At 37.6% G+C, this 13,568-nt stretch overlaps 1 protein-coding gene across 1 annotated transcript in view; it reads right to left on the minus strand.

Moving 5' to 3' along the window:
• Nucleotides 1-277: 277 nt before the first annotated feature.
• The window catches only part of HEATR1 (HEAT repeat containing 1), a 41,878-nt gene continuing 28,587 nt past the window's right edge, over nucleotides 278-13,568 (minus strand). The window contains exons 29-45 of the mRNA XM_034428292.3: nucleotides 12,858-12,986; nucleotides 11,457-11,690; nucleotides 11,203-11,329; nucleotides 10,572-10,738; nucleotides 8,529-8,575; nucleotides 7,669-7,792; nucleotides 6,044-6,184; nucleotides 5,505-5,788; nucleotides 4,583-4,733; nucleotides 4,324-4,482; nucleotides 3,780-3,914; nucleotides 3,500-3,604; nucleotides 3,238-3,406; nucleotides 2,932-3,092; nucleotides 2,364-2,522; nucleotides 2,062-2,170; nucleotides 278-535 (exon numbers count right to left, since the gene is read on the minus strand). Coding sequence (XP_034284183.2) covers nucleotides 447-535; nucleotides 2,062-2,170; nucleotides 2,364-2,522; nucleotides 2,932-3,092; nucleotides 3,238-3,406; nucleotides 3,500-3,604; nucleotides 3,780-3,914; nucleotides 4,324-4,482; nucleotides 4,583-4,733; nucleotides 5,505-5,788; nucleotides 6,044-6,184; nucleotides 7,669-7,792; nucleotides 8,529-8,575; nucleotides 10,572-10,738; nucleotides 11,203-11,329; nucleotides 11,457-11,690; nucleotides 12,858-12,986 — 2,490 coding nt within the window. The 3' untranslated portion in view covers nucleotides 278-446. The remainder of the gene's footprint in view (nucleotides 536-2,061; nucleotides 2,171-2,363; nucleotides 2,523-2,931; nucleotides 3,093-3,237; nucleotides 3,407-3,499; nucleotides 3,605-3,779; nucleotides 3,915-4,323; nucleotides 4,483-4,582; nucleotides 4,734-5,504; nucleotides 5,789-6,043; nucleotides 6,185-7,668; nucleotides 7,793-8,528; nucleotides 8,576-10,571; nucleotides 10,739-11,202; nucleotides 11,330-11,456; nucleotides 11,691-12,857; nucleotides 12,987-13,568) is intronic.

The following is a 13,568-nucleotide window of genomic DNA, read 5'->3' on the forward strand; positions in this document are numbered from 1 at the left end:
AAACTGTAATTGTCTCCTTAAAGTGCTTTGGTATGAATAATAGGAAGAACTGAGGGTCAAGATGAAATCAGGTCTTCAACTAGGACCGTATGAGTTTCTAGATGGGGAAATAAAAGGGTTGAATTTGTTCCATCAGTTTTAAATTAATGTATTCAGTAGATGTGATAAAATTTTTCTATGTGGCCCAGAAAAGTGATAAGAAATTAAACTCAATTCAGTATAGTAAGTGTAAGGCAACCTTTTAAAAACTGCATAAGAAAAAGTAAATGTAGAGAAGTTACACTTAAAATTTTGTTCCTTTTTAATTAAAATCTAAATAGTCTTTTTAACATAAATATTGAGCAAAATGGTCAAATATATTTGTGAAAATATACATAAAACAAAGAGTGAGAAAAAGGTTGTGTTCTCTTGGTCCTTGCAAACTCAGAAGAGCTGGTGGGATGGGATTAAAAGTAGCTCTGGAGTGGTTCCCCAAGAATAACTTCAAGCTGCTGAATGGTCTTTTGGCACTGATGCTCCACTTCTTCACATTCATCTGCCAAGAAGACAAAAAGAAATAAACAATTTAGGGTTCTCTCAATCTGCATCTTTCCTCTCTACCTTCCAGAGATTGTTTTAGCTGTTTTTCAATCTGTATATATAAAAGCGAAATCCCACTCACGCATCATCACAAAATCTCCAGAACCGTAAAGCCTAGAAACTTGAAATTTGGCACGTATGTACCTCTTGGCTTCTAGATGCTTGCTAAGGATTTTTTGAAATAACCATCCAATCATTAGTATTTCTTATATTATTCTTAACACACACTGATGCTAAGGATTTTATTTATTTATTTATTTATGCATGCATGCATGTAATTTAGACGTTAGACGTTCTACTCCCCCTCCCCACCTGAAAAGAACTCTGTTCCAACTGCCGTGTGGGTGTGGCCAGCGTGTGACTCATCCAGCCTGAGGGCTGGGAGTTTAGACATTCTACCCCACTTGAAAGGGAGAGAAGGGGATAAAATAGGAGAGGCCTCTGTGGGGCAAGTCTGAAGGAGAGAAGGGGATAGGAGATGATCATTGGGGCCAGCCTGAGGGAGAGAAGGTAATAAGGTAGGAAAGGCCTCTGTGGGGCAAGCGTGAGGGAGAGAAGGGGAAAGGAAAGGCTGATCATAACTACTCATTAATTTTTAAGCTGTGTCGATTTATCAAATCCGATCACATAGTTTTGTAGCAGAACACATAGCTAGTTGTTTGGATATTATATATTTTTGAATGTACCTTTCCTCTCATGGGGAGGAAACTTATACCTTTTCAAATAGACGTCTTAAAATGTATTAATCTTATAATTAAATTTGGGAAAGATTGGGAAACACCAAGGAAACTTTCCCAGTAAGTTCCAAAGGAGGTGTTCTCAGAAAAAGCAATTACCAGCTCTGCCCAAGGAAGAAATCAATTTTCTCAGGTTGCAGAAAATAACATAAATGGGAGTTCAATCAGTGCTTAATTATCAATTTTAATTTTAGAGATTCCCTAATCTACTATTGAACCAACTCAGTACATAGATACACACTCTGTGTGTGTGTGTATGTGTACATACATCCAAACAAAACATAAGCATTCTAGACTATTCATTATATAAACTACATTTAATACTTGAATTAATTCCATTTTCTTCTAAACACTTCCTTACTTGTTTGACACATGACTTTTGAACATAAATACTGTAACATTTTCTTGGAAATAAAATAAAATGTACTATCATTGACTTGGATTTTGATACATTCTGTACATTCATGCTGAAAACCCGCCACGGAAAAATTTTCCTTGTAAGTGAGAAAAATATACATCCTCTAATGAATCTGTTCTTAACTATCTTAAACCAAAGGCTATAAGTGCTCATAGGACCTAAGAATATAGTTTAGTGGGTGGTATCATGCAGCCTGAAGTCCAGCAGTTTTCTACAGAGACAGGATAATTTGCCATTAAGGTGAAACTGCAGGACAGCCATTCTTGATTAAAAGTAGTTTTATGGAGAAAAAGTAATTCAACGCAAAAACAATAAGCAATACATTACCTTCCATAAGCTCAGCTAAGAAAGGAATGGATTCTGGTAGTAGCACCATATAATTCTCTCTTATTTTTTCGGCAAGCTCTAACAAAGCCAACAAAGCTGCAAATCGAACCTAAACCAAAAATAAGTGCAGTCAGCACATTCAATAGCCCAGTCAGAATGGCCCAATTCTGGCCCCCTCCTGTGCAACATCTGGGCACAATCAACAACATTCTAGTTTTTAAAAGACTGACCCCCCAACATGCATTAAACTGTACTTGCTACCTTGCCTGTCTTAAGCAGAATTTGACACATCTGCCACTAACCTTGGGGGATGCATGCCTCATCTTTAGCAAAATCTGATAGTTCAGGGGCTTCCACAGAGCGTCATCTGCCATTGCAACTGCAAACTGTGCTATACATGGAATCAAATGCACAGTCACTCTCTCCTGGAATCTCTCTTCTCCTCCAAGCATATTTTCCAGCTAAAAATAAAATAAAATAAAATCATTTCCATGCTGAGAAAAAAAATGAAAATTCAACCAACATTGGGCTAGTTAGCCTGACCAAATAATTTGCTGTTACTTAAAGCAATTTTATGCTGGAGCTTTTAGAATTAGAATAATTCTTTTATTTAATAGATTCTTTATATACTTTTAATGCCCCTTTTTTAGAATCCACTGGTTGTACAAGACTGATAAGATTGTTTCTTTATAAACAGTACATCACTCAACTCATTTTCTAAACCGAGTGTGGTGATCTGACAATAAGAGTGGCTGAAAAAGGAACCAGCTTAAATGATTAAAGTACATCTGTAAAAATGGACTAAGAATTACACAGCACAGTGGAAACCTATTAGGTAATAATCTAATAAGAATGAGACTGCTCTCTAACCTGATTGACTAAAGGCAGCATCAATGTTTCTGCCCTCTCTTTGCTCACAAAATGATGAGAATCAAAAAGGAAGATTTTGTACAAACAGTCAAGGCTATACTGTAGTAATAAGCAACTTTTTTCAGTGTCTCCCTCCGAGTCAAAGTAAGCTTCATCTGCATCTGAAATAAACAGCAAAAGATACAGGAATAAAGGTATTTACCCCATATATAAATATGCAATGTTACATTATTAGTGCATTATAATGTATCTTAGTAAAAAAAAATATTTTTCTTCCTTGCATTTATTTTAAATTAGAATTTTTACCTGTTTTTGATGTATTGATCTGGTTTAGATTGTCAGCAAAAGGTTTCACTAAATGGCCAGCAAATAGGCTGAACAGCCCTTTTAGCTCACCAGCAATACAATCTGCCAGTCGGTAGAAAGTTAACTGTCTATCCTTTGGGGCACCTTCAGTTTTGGCCCAATCAAAGAGCTGAAAAAAAGAGAGACCAGGGTGGGTTTTTTGTTTTTGTATCAAAACACAAACAAGAAAGCTATTGAAAAAGAAGCGTGTTCAAATGCTTACCTTGAAAAACAAGGGCCGGAAAGACATTTCAGAAAGCTTCATAACCATGCTGATTAAACATGTGATAATTCGAGCTTCTATTTTGCCAACCTTCTCTAAATTGTCCTAGAATAAAGCAAGCATTATCAAAATATTTGTAGCAATGTTTATAGGATTGTGGGCACAATCCTGCCCAGAACTGAGCTTTTGAAACTGCCCCATAAGGAGATTAATTCAAAGGGAAACATCACTTGAAGAGGAACACATTTGTGCTACTCCCGAAAGATCTTATATGCTTCACCTGAGAGTGTTCAGCTCTGAAGTCCAAAGCCTTTGTGAAAAATGCTGTTAGCTCAGATTGATGAGCAGAGAGCTGATCTTTCTCCAGCGTTACAATGTGCTCCTTCAAAATATCCATAATTGTTCCTACATCATTCTAGAAGAACAAAGATACAAGTTCAGATTAATACCCAAGGAAATTCAAATTATTAAAACTGTCCAAATTGCTTGAGTTTCCCTTCAAAAACCTGATAGCAGCTTTTTTTTTTAAAGGAAAACATCTGGTCCAGCATAGTATGAAATTTGAGAGCCATAAGGAACCATGACCCTACTCCTCTTTCTCCTTGCCCAAGAATAGAAACTAAGTGCCAAATCTAAGGTCATGATAGAGTACAGGTTAGCTGAGTAAACAAAGCAGCCTTTTGCAGGTGGAATTACGCCTCCTTCTCAATGAAGTGCGATGCCCTGCACTTTCTGAACTCCATTATTGCCTGAGGTAATATATTGACTATATATGTATAGAAATATAGCAAGAGATGTGTTGGAAGAACGGAGGCGCATCTCACCTTAGAAGCATTTGCAATTTCACCATAGCTCTTGGCAATTGCTGGTAGAAGAACTCTTGATGGAAGTTTTGTTGCCAAAGTGGTTTTCAGAGATGCCACACGTAGATTAACTTGGGACGAAGGCCCCATTTCAACAGTAATTCTGTCCAAGTGGACCACCTAGGAAGCAGCCAATGTACAAATCAAATTATTTCACAGAAGTTTCACACATTGTGCTGCTTAACTAATACTTGCTCTTAATCAAAGTAGGTTTACTGACCTGGAGCAGGATATTCAGCAAATATGGGCTGAGGAAGCGTGGCAACGTTTCCACAATTTTCAGTAGAGCTGTCACTGTGCTAAGTAAATAAATTTCATTGGCGACCAAGTCCTTTTTGTGTTTCAGTATATTTAGCAATGCCGGCATAAGCCTAAGAGAAAAGATACACAAAATTAACCTGTTCATACTCAAACAGATCTCCCAGTAAAATAAATTATCTTCTATTCAAATACATTTCACTAAATGGTATTTTAAGTAAGGTCAAAGGCCAAGCTCTTCTGAAAACACAAACATCTCTAATGAATATTCACTGTTAAGTTTTTTAATCTACATAGAGAATGGTGTAGTAGTTAATTGCACACCAGTCAAAACTTATTTTATCTATCACTACTTTCTTGAGTGATTGTAATCAGGAAAGTGCTTAATTTTTCTTTGTTTTGTAGAAAGCTTCTAGCTAATTATACAAATTTTTCCTATGAATATTCAAATACTCAAGCATTTCTTTGCAAGGAAGAGCAATCAGTTATCTGGCATAGAAAAGTAAGAATCATTTGCACAGAAGGATGTATATAATTTTTTTCCCAATGCCAACTAATTTTTCCCCCTTCAGAATTTCCTGGAAAACATATGTCTATCTATAAAAGGAGAAGAAAAATAACCACACTATCTTTTAGAGCTGCTTAATTGAAATTCAATTGCATTGCAATGTGAGGCATATTTTGAACAAAAATCTCAAGGGACAGGGGTCTCCAATCTTGATAACTTTAAGACTGGTGGACTTCAACTCCCAGAATTCCTCAGCCAGCAAAGCTGGCTGAGGAATTCTGGGAATTGAAGTCCGCCAAGCTTAAAGTTGCCACGGTTGGAGATCCCTGGTCGATGTTCAATTTCTTGATCCTTAATTATGGGTGAAGAAGAGTACCTTGGAAGTTGAGGTATAGCCAATGCTTTCAGCACACAGGTGACCTCAGCAGCACACAACAGAGCACTTCCGACGACGTTTCTTTCTTCTTTCCCATCTGAAGAAATCACCTCAATGGCCACTTTTAGCACAGCTACAAACAGCTCATGTTTCTCTCTGCCAAAGCACTTGCACAGCAACTTCAAGCTGTACAAGGCCGTCTGCCTATTAATTGCCTGCTCCTCGGCTTCCTGATGCTGCACCACAGTGAGGAGGTCTGGAACCAATTCTAGCAGCAGTTCCACCTAAAAGGGCAAAATGATGCGGAACCATTCATGGGAAGGTTTCGGGGCTGAACATCCAAGCCAACATCCAGATCTTGCAATCCAAACAAACATATAGTAGAAGATTTCCTATAGTAAGTTCAGGGTTCCATATCCAATATTTCTTTATTTAAGTACTATACTTAAAGGGCAAGGCTGAACTTCTTGCATTGCAGTTGCTATGCTATGTGGCACAAAGGGCTACTACTATATGGGACAATAAGAAAAATTGCTTACTTGGGTTTGTTTCCATTGTGTGTTCTGTTGCAGTTTATTGTTGAGGAGATCCATGGCTTTACGTCTCACTGAGGGCAACTGATTGATCATCAGGCCCCTGAGGACAGGAATAAAAGTTTCTGTTGGAATTAAGGAATTGATCTAGAAAGGAAACACAGAAACATTTTTAAAAAATTAACGGTAAAAAAATTGTTTTAGTATTTAGATAGAAAAACTAATCTAACAATCCTTCTTTGTCTCTACCCCATTCCAGCCTTGAGTATCCCATTGACTCCTGAATTTGGGGGAAGCTCAAGAAAATCTCAGAATGCAAATCCAGAGTCCATCCAACAAATTAGCGCAGATTAAGAAACCAATGCCATATGGGTCAAGACTACGGCTACCATGACAACTATAGTAGCAGAATCTTGCAAGAGTGAATGTGCTTCCCCCTCCCCTTCACTTTATTTTTGTGTGATTTAGGGAGGGGCTTCTCTGAAATGTTTAGTCCACTTAGTGTCTCAGAAGGGGTTCAAGTCCTGCTTATCTATTGCCTTGGTAGTGACTCCTACTTCCTCCTGTCCCTCAAGGCCTTTCCCCATATCCTCTACAACTAGATCAAAATTGGAAGGGAACAGTTATAAGCAGATAAAGCTTTCTTCACTCAGCTTTTTCCACATTCCAAGTCTTTCCTCTTGACTAAGATAAGTGAAAGCTCTGTTCCTCCTTCACTCTGCCTTCACTCAACTGCCTGAAAAATTGATTTAGAAAATCCAGAGTTGAAAGGAATGTTTATAGACTAAATCTAATCCCTGGCTATCCAGCTTCTGCTTGAAAGTATTTAGTGAAGGCAAGTTCATAACCACCTATAGTAGTTTGTTTCTCTATTGAACTGTTCTTACCAATTACAAAACTTACCTTAATTGGAACTTAACTTACCCTATAGTTTGAGATCCGTTTTTCATTATCAGGACTCTAGCACAATACTTTTCTTTTGAAGAATTTATTTATTTGTTTATTAGATTTATATGACTGCCCACTCATTCTCAATGACTCTGGGTGGTTTACAAACAATAAAAAACCCAATATAAAAGAATAAAAAACAGTAACCACCCCACCCCCTCCTGTGACAACACACAATTAAATGAGCCACTTGATGGGTTCTATCCCACTCTGGGTTCCCCAGGCCTGTTGGCAGAACCAGGTCTTCAGGGCCTTGGGAAAGAGTGTCCAAGTGGAGGCCAATTTAATCTCTGTGTGGATGATATTCCAAAGGGTGGAAGCCACCACGGAGAAGAGCCTTCTTCTGGGTCCTGCCGGATGTACCTTCTTAGGAGATGGGACTTGAAATATTCCCTGCCTCCCTACTCTAGTGGGTTGGGTGGATGTAACTGGGAAAAGACGGTCCTTCAGATAACTTCCCCATCTTTTAGAAAAGCCAAAGTTCTATTTTATTTTCTGTTAAATCTTCTCTGTATTGTATTATTTGCTAGGCAAATCTGTGGTAGCAGGTTAACTCACGATATCTCAAGCAACTAAGATTTTTGCCTGGATTATCTGGTGATTTAGAATTAATAAACCCATTTTTACATCAAAATCACAAAGCTTCAAGATGTCACCTTACTGGCAAATAGAATAATACTTACTTTATCCAGTAGTTCATATGATTTGTTGAGCAAAACCTTCCAGAATTTGGCTGTCAAAGTGTTGGCATTTTTTTCTATTGATTGCGCCACGGCATTTATGTAGCAAAGAATTTTTTCCAACAACCTAGAAAAAAAACCATAGTCAGTGACTGACTACATCAATCCACATTAATTTTTCATTAGACTAAAAGTCAAATAATCAAAAAATGAAACCATTTATCCACAGGAAACAGGCCATGTGGGCATGACATTAGATTCAACTCTGTTATCGTCATCGTGGTGATCATCATCAAGGTAGAATTCCATATTATCCTTGAAATTTGCCCCAACATTCAGTTGACAGAAGATGCTCCATCAATAGGAAATGTTAGCTAAATATTTGCATTATTTTAAGTTGACATAATTTTAAAGTCAGTCTACTGATTTTAGTGGCTACTTTAAATAATGAAAGACAGGATCCCACCCTATCAAGGTATGGGCCCAGCATTAATTTTACACCTTCTATCTCTTGAAACCTTGCAAAAAAAATAGTGTAACATAATGTTCACAGATCAGCCTGATTTGTTTTGAAATGGTCCTTGCCCTGTTCCAGGTTTTCTTATGTGTGATTTCTGCCTATCACCTCCTGTCATATGATTAGTGTCATATACTTTAATAGGCTGTAGTTTCAGGCAGGCAGGCAGGCAGGCAGACACATACATACATACATACATACATAGACAGACAGACAGACAGACATAGATATATTGATATAGTTAATTTCTCATCTGGTAAGAGATGTAAAGTAATGCCTTCTCAAAATCTCCCTATACAGCTTACTTGTATTCTTAATTAAAATTCAACAAAAAAAGCAAACCTACTTCTGTTCAAGTTCCTTTAACTGTTCAGAATCTTCACATTCAACTACCTAGTGGAGAAAGGAAGAAAAACCACTTACACAGTCCATGACATGTTAATGGGAATTAAATTCAGGTGGATGAACATGACTATGAGGTGCGCTAACATTTTGTTATAGTATTAACCAGATAAAATCTTCATGGCTATTTTGTCTGGAATTCGATTTTACACTAAAAAATTGGTGGCATTCAGGATCCTGAAGAGGCCATACTTTTTATTATTATGCACATATACATATTCACTAAGCTGTTACCTTTCAATGTAATCAATATTAAAGTCCGACACAATAGTACTGTGCAAAAGAAATTAAACGAGAGAAAAAGAAATTTAATTGGATCAAGTAAAACCATCCCTATTCACTGTATTTCTCCGCCCTTTTCAATCCTTGCTTCTACTGTAGCCATACACTGATTCATACATAGCCTTTAGTTCTTCAAAATTTTCATCCTTTTCATTTTCAGGACCTTCATGCTGCCATCCTCATAACATACAAGATTGAGTGGGACTGGCTAATGGTTAAACGGATGGTTCCCTAAGTTCCTAACTAGTGAAAACACAGCCTTGAAAAGTCTCTTTTGCATATAGAATTTCAAAGTAGATGTCAAATTCTCCAACAGTAATCAGAGCTGGATAAAAACACCCAAGGAACTTGCTTTTATGAGTTGTCATTAATATATATATATTTAAAAAGGGACAGCACAAGAGTTCCAACAAGTTTTATGATTTTATGATTTTATGGTTGGTTTTAAATTTTGATATGGATTTTAAATTGATAAATTTTAAACTATGGGCCAAATTTAATTATTTTAAATCTATTTTTAATCGTATTTATGTATAAATGTTTTTATTTTGGCTGTTCACCGCCCTGAGTCCGAAAGGAGAAGGGCGGTATAGAAATTCGAATAATAAATAAATAAATAAATAAATAAATAAATAAATAAAGTAGCTTGCTTTCAAATTTGCAGCTGAAAATTATTTTGACAACACTTACTGTTCTTAGCATCAGAAGCCACTTCAATAAAAAGGTCAATCAAATCTGTCCCGATGGACTATTGTAGGTGGGAGGGGCATGTCAATTTTTGGGGAGGGTAAAGGCTGTAGCAGATGGGGCCGTAATTCAAAGCATGCAAGGCTAGGTCTCTGAAGGTCTCTCTTAACCACAGAATGCATTTTTAAATGTGTTTAACTATATTTATCCTAATTATTGATAAGCTGCACTAATCACAAATGATCAAACCTAAAAACAAATTTGTTTTTGTTATGCTGTTGTGGCTGTTGTATACAACATGTACATGGATGCAATGTTCAACTGCCAGCCACAATTTGTATATATCTGACCTCTGGTTTGTTCCAAGACTAGAAACAAAAATTCACTGTGGTTTGACTAATTCCATGCCTTCACTTCTTTTGCCAAGATATCTAGTCAATGATATTATGTGCAGACTTTACAGCAAAATAACATTCTACTATAGAAACAGTAGACTGACTCCTGTTTAAAAAAAACATTAAAATAACATCTAATGTTATTTTACTTTGCACTTAATGTCAAGCATGTTTCTAGTTACACCAGGGGTGAAATCCAGCAAGTTCAGACAGGTTCTGGAGAACCAGTAGCGGAAATTTTGAGTAGTTCGGAGAACTGGTAAATACCACCTCTTGCTGGCCCCAGAGTGGGGTGGGAATGGAGATTTTGCAATTGCCTTCCCCCAAGAGTCGAGTGGGAATGGAGATTTTGCAGTATCCTTCCCCTGGAGTGGGTAGGGAATGGAGATTTTGTAGTATCCTTCCCCTGCCATGCCCACCAAGCCACACCACGCCCACCAAGCCATGCCCACAGAACTGGTAGTAAAAAAAATTGGTTTTCACCACTGAGTTACACCAACCAGCACTACACTGAAGCCGGAAGTGAAGAGAAAATAAGTTTCTGCAACTTGCCTCAGTTCATGGAAATTACAGATTCTCAACAGATTCTCTATCGATTCTGGGCAAAGATAAATTCAACTCACTTTTTTTACAAAACTGTGTGAAGCTAGAAGCTGTGACATGAAAGAGACTGCCAAGAATTTCAAATGCCTCAACTGTTTGCCAGAGTGAGACTCCACATCAAAGAGTTCTGTTTCTTGATTGTAAGATTGTGTTCTAAGTGGCCTTGACTTCTTTTGTCCTGGGTCATCTGCAAAAAATAGACCCCAAAGCCATATAAATCTTTTTAAATAAGTAATTAAATTAATCACTCAATCAATCAATCTATGTACATATTATTTTAAAAATCCAATTAAAAGTGGCAATTTACTCACACCTATGCCAAAAAGCAGTGTTCTAACCCTATCCCTAACCATTCTTTAAGTAATACAATAACTTTTGCTCTAATTTTGGGGAGAGTGAGGGGACTGACTCAGGTAGCAGATGAAAGGATATTTTATCCTTACTGCCAGAATGGAAATATTACGGAGATCATCTTCTCCATATGCTCAAGGAAAACTCTGACAAGGTGATCTGCCATTTGCAGCACTGCCTTTTGGGGCCAGCTCTGGAGAAAATAGTCCCGATTATGAACCTCCTAAACAAAATTATTTCAGCTGGAAATCAATCTGCTTGTTTGAGTGGCTGACTAAAAGTTTCTTTGCTGGCAATTACCTTCTTTGTTCTCTGGCAGGTTTGTTAAATAGTTAAGTAGATTCATTAAACTTTGTAATTGTTCGATTACGCTAAATTCACAACATACAGAAATCCAGAATTCCGACTCGGTTTCCAAAACAATATCCTGTGTAAGTAACAAGATGAAGAAAACAGTATTATAAAATGCCGCATATTTAGGCATTATATTGCAACATTCTCCAAAGCAACTCATACATTTTTAAAGGCAAAGTACTTTTCAAACCTCTACCTACCTTCTCCCCACTGGCTACTGCAGCCCCAGATTTGGTAACATGCTGTTCAAACAACAGTACTAAAAGAATCCACAGAAATCGCTCCGCCCCCAAAGTACTTGTAAGTTGTTCTAGAATTGGAAGACGCCGATGCTCTGGCACGTGGGGCAAGGCATCCACGAAAACCCGGATTATTTTAATCACAACTCCTTCCATGTTTCCTGCAGTTCTTGAAGACCTACCATCTTCCTCCGCCTACAAAGAAAATTAAAAAAAAAAAAAAGAACAGGTTATACATACAGACTAAAGGCTAAACAAAGGAAAAACAGACAAGGCTGTGTTCGAATGAAGCAAAACAAAAAACAGAACCCCAACCCATAAAAGATCCAAGGTTATAATCAAAGCTTGAATACTAAAGAATAACCGTGGAATAGATTGTAATAATGTATAAATTAGAATATAATTAGTGGAGCTGTGTTTGTGTGGCAAAGCCAATCTGTAAATGTCTGAAAGGCAGGTTTGAACTAGGATTGGAAATGGCTTGGAAATCCAGCAATGATATTTATTTATTTTATTTCATTTTATTTATTTGTCAATATGATTAAGAAAAAAATAACAATTTTTTTCTACAGTAAAGGAAACTCCTGTTAAAAAATAAAGGAAGAAATAAACCAAAGGATTTAGAATCCAAGTTGCAATAAAAATAAGAATACTGTCTCAGATGCAAGATATGTTTGTTATAGAGGTAGCCCTTGACTTACAACTGTTCATTTAGTGAACATTTGAAGTTACAATGGCACTGAAAAAAGTGACTTATGACTTGTTTTTCACACTTACGACCACTGCAGCATCCCCATGATCATGGGATCAAAATTCAGGCACTTGGCTACTGGCATGTATTTGTGACAGTTGCAGTGTCTCGGGGTCATGTGATCACAGTAAGAGCCATGATGGTGCAGTGGTCAGAATGCAACACTGCAGGCTACTGCTGCTGACTGGCAGCTGCCTGTAGTTCAGCAGTTCGATTTTCACCGGCTCAAGATTGACTCAGCCATCCATCCTTCCGAGGTCGGTAAAATGAGGACCCAAACTGTTGGGGCAATATGCTGACTCTGTAAACTGGAGCTGTAAAGCACTGTGAAGTGGTATATAAGTCTAAATTCTATTGCTATTTGTAACCTTCCCAGCTGGCTTCTGACAAGCAAAATCAATGGGGGAAAACCCAATTCAGTTAACAGCTGCATGGTTCAATTAACAACTGCAGCGGTTCACTTAACAACTGTGGCAGAGAAGGTTGTAAAAATGCAGTGCAATTCACTGAACGACTATGTTGCTTAGCAACAGAAATTTTGGGTTTAACTGTATTCCTAAGTCAAGGATTACCTGTATTCTATTTCAGTGACCCAGTTTAAATGATCTCACCTGTATGAGAGCTGGAATGACCATCTTCACTGTCTTGTTAATCACCTGGAAACTGTACGCATCATCCAGGCGCATGACATTGGCTCCCATGAATGTAAAAATGGGCATGATATTGTGTAGCACTTTATCCTGCACAAAAGAAAGCCGTTATTCCTGCAATAATGTAGGACTTGGTTTTGAGTGTTTATTCTTACAGTGCAGTTTCTCTTAGAACAATTTTCTTTCAGGCTTTAAAGCAATGGATCCTTCGCTGTTTTAACACTGCTCAATCCTTGTTTATACGCAAGCAAACTTCACCATCCCCTTATCTGGCATCCAATGCAGCTCGCCTAGCAGTGGGAACCCATGAGCACACCAGGAAGCACCCCATTTCTTCCCACACCATTGCATTTTAACCAGTTGTAGCTTTTGGGTGGTCTCCAAGGGTAGCCCCACATGGAGCGCATTGCAGCCATTCAATTGAGAGATGACCAAGGTATAGTGATTGTCTGAAGGGCCTCCCAATTAAGAAAAGGGTGCAACTGGGTGGGCAAAAACTACTGAAGACAAGCGGTTTCTCAGGTATCGAGGTCCTGATAGGTAATAACCAGCACCTTGAATTGCACTCGGAAGCCAGTTTTGTTATCCTGAATGAATAGAAAACTTTAGCAGGTCCTCAATATTTGTTTAAACATTAAACAAATGTTTAACGTTTGTTAAACATTAAACATA

This window comes from Pantherophis guttatus, chromosome 1, assembly GCF_059756535.1.
Source record: "Pantherophis guttatus breed Tessera chromosome 1, ASM5975653v1, whole genome shotgun sequence".
NCBI classification, from domain to species: Eukaryota; Metazoa; Chordata; class Lepidosauria; order Squamata; family Colubridae; genus Pantherophis; species Pantherophis guttatus.